Source organism: Psittacula echo (genome assembly GCF_963264785.1).
Source record: "Psittacula echo genome assembly, chromosome: 33".
NCBI classification, from domain to species: Eukaryota; Metazoa; Chordata; class Aves; order Psittaciformes; family Psittacidae; genus Psittacula; species Psittacula echo.
The window spans coordinates 402,010-404,902 of NC_137768.1; the positions used below are offsets into that span (position 1 = coordinate 402,010).

At 58.0% G+C, this 2,893-nt stretch overlaps 1 protein-coding gene across 1 annotated transcript in view; it reads right to left on the reverse strand.

Moving 5' to 3' along the window:
• LOC308231255 (uncharacterized protein) overlaps nt 1-2,139 on the reverse strand; it is a 36,306-nt gene extending 34,167 nt beyond the window's left edge. The window contains exons 1-2 of the mRNA XM_080636438.1: nt 1,425-2,139; nt 1,130-1,201 (exon numbers count right to left, since the gene is read on the reverse strand). Of these exons, the coding sequence (XP_080492564.1) occupies nt 1,130-1,201; nt 1,425-1,511 (159 nt within the window). The 5' untranslated portion in view covers nt 1,512-2,139. The remainder of the gene's footprint in view (nt 1-1,129; nt 1,202-1,424) is intronic.
• Between the last annotated feature and the right edge of the window lie 754 nt (nt 2,140-2,893).

Sequence of the window (2,893 nt, forward strand, 5' to 3'; positions counted from 1 at the left end):
TGGGTCTCTATGGGTCTCTATAGGGTCTCTATGAGGTCTCTATGGGGTCTCTATGGGTCTCTATGGGGTCTCTATAGGGTCTCTATGGGTCTCTATGGGGTCTCTATGGGTCTCTATAGGGTCTCTATGGGTCTCTATGGGGTCTCTATGGGTCTCTATAGGGTCTCTATGGGTCTCTATGGGTCTCTATAGGGTCTCTATGAGGTCTCTATGGGGTCTCTATGGGTCTCTATGGGTTCTCTATAGGGTCTCTATGGGTCTCTATGGGGTCTCTATGGGTCTCTATAGGGTCTCTATGGGTCTCTATGGGGTCTCTATGGGTCTCTATAGGGTCTCTATGGGTCTCTATGGGTCTCTATAGGGTCTCTATGAGGTCTCTATGAGGTCTCTATGGGTCTCTATAGGGTCTCTATGGGTCTCTATGGGGTCTCTATAGGTCTCTATAGGGTCTCTATGGGTCTCTATGGGTCTCTATAGGGTCTCTATGAGGTCTCTATGGGTCTCTATAGGGTCTCTATGGGTCTCTATAGGGTCTCTATGGGGTCTCTATGGGTCTCTATGGGTCTCTATGGGTCTCTATAGGGTCTCTATAGGGTCTCTATGGGTCTCTATGGGTCTCTATAGGGTCTCTATGAGGTCTCTATGGGGTCTCTATGGGTCTCTATGGGTCTCTATAGGGTCTCTATGAGGTCTCTATGGGTCTCTATGGGGTCTCTATAGGGTCTCTATGGGTCTCTATGGGGTCTCTATGGGTCTCTATAGGGTCTCTATGGGTCTCTATGGGGTCTCTATGGGTCTCTATAGGGTCTCTATGGGGTCCCTATGGGTCTCTATAGGGTCTCTATGGGTCTCTATGGGGTCTCTATGGGTCTCTATGGGGTCTCTATGGGGTCTCTATGGGTCTCTATGGGGTCTCTATGGGTCTCTATGGGGTCTCTATGGGGTCTCTATGGGTCTCTATGGGGTCTCTATGGGTCTCTATAGGGTCTCTATGGGTCTCTATGGGGTCTCTATGGGTCTCTATGGGTCTCTATGGGTCTCTATGGGTCTCTATAGGGTCTCTATGGGGTCTCTATGGGTCTCTATAGGGTCTCTATAGGGTCTCTATGGGGTCTCCATGGGCTCTCACCCGCTCCCCAGGGGGCTTGGCCAGGATGATCGGGGTCTTCTGCATGAGCCCCGCGGGCTCCTCCCCCGCCTCCTGCCACGTGACAGGGGGCGTGGTCAGCCAGGCCCCGCCCCTCACCCCTCAAGCCCCACCCCATTGGCTGCCCCCTCCCTCCAATCACCGCCCCCCGATCCCCAAGCCCCGCCCCCTCGGCCATTCACCGCCCTCACTAAGCCCCGCCCCCCTCCCCCGCCCAGCCAATCAGAGCCCCCCATTGCCCCCCTAAGCCCCGCCCCTGTCCCTAAGCCCCGCCTACCCGCCGGTCCACGCCGCCCTCCGCTTCCTTGTCCCGGGCCCAGCGGCGCCGCCCGCCCGGGGCCGGGCTCTGCCCCGAGTCCGACATCGCTATAGGGGGGCTATAGGGGACAATGGGGCTATAGGGGACAATGGGGCTATAGGGGGACAATGGGGCTATAGGGGACAATGGGGCTATAGGGGACAATGGGGCTATAGGGGGGCTATGGGGCTATAGGGGACAATGGGGCTATAGAGGACAATGGGGCTATAGGGGGGTAATGGGGCTATAAGGGACAATAGGCTCTATAGGGGGCTATGGGCTCTGTAGGGGGGTAATGGAGCTATAGGGGAAAATGGGGCTATAGGGGGGTAATGGGGCTATAGGGGACAATGAGACTATAGCAGACAATGAGGCTATAGGGGCCTATGGGGCTATAGGGGGCAATGGGGCTATAGGGGGGTAATGAGGCTATAGGGAGGTAAGGGGGGCTATAGGGGACAATGAGGCTATAGGGGGTTAAGGGAGCTACAGGGGGGAATGCGTTCTATAGGGGGTAATTGGGTTCTATAGAGGGTAAATAGGTTCTATAGGGGGTAAATGGGGCTACAGGGACAATGGGGCTATAGGGGGTAAAGGGGGCTATAGGGGAGCAAGGGGTTCTATAGGGGGGAATGGGTTCTATAGGGAGGAAAGGGTTCTATAGGGTTCTATGGGGTATATGGCCTCTATAAGGGGGAAACGGGTTCTATAGGGGGGAAATGGTTTCTATAGGGGGCAAACGGGTTCTATAGGGGGGTAATGGGGCTATAGGGGGGATAAACGGGTTCAATGGGGGGGAAACGGGGCTATCGGCGGAAGAAGCGGCGCTATGGGGCAGGGGAGGGTCTATAGGAGGAAGTGGAGGGGCTATAGGGGGAAGAGGAGGAGCTATAGGGGGAAGAGGAGGAGCTATAGGGGGAAGAGGAGGGGCTAGAAGGGGAAGGGCTATAGGGCAACGGCGGGGGCTATAGAGGGGGAAGGAGGGGCTATGGGGCAGCGGCAGGGCCATAGGGGGCCGCTGTGGGGCAGCGCAGGGTCCATAGGACCCCTATGGGGGCCCTATAGGGGGATATAGGAGGCACAAGTGTAGGGAGGCGCCACTGCGCATGCGCAGCGCGCAGGGCTGCCCGGGCGCGGGTTGAGCCGCCGTTGCCGGGCAACCGGTGACGCCACTTTCCCGCCAATCAGGGAAGGGGCGGAGCCAGCGGTGATGGCGGGAAAAAGGGGGGGAGGGGAGGGATTTAAAGGGCCAGGCGCCCTCTTGGCCAATCAGAGCGCAGCAGCCGAGCGCCTCGGGCCAATCAGGGCAGCGGAAGCGGGAGGGGGGCGGGTCCTCCGTGCCCCTATTGGTTCCCTTAGCACACCCCCCACCTCCCCCCCCAAGGACCCGGATGTTCCTTTAGCCCCGCCCCCTTCCCCTTTAGCCCCCCCCCAATGACGACGCTCCA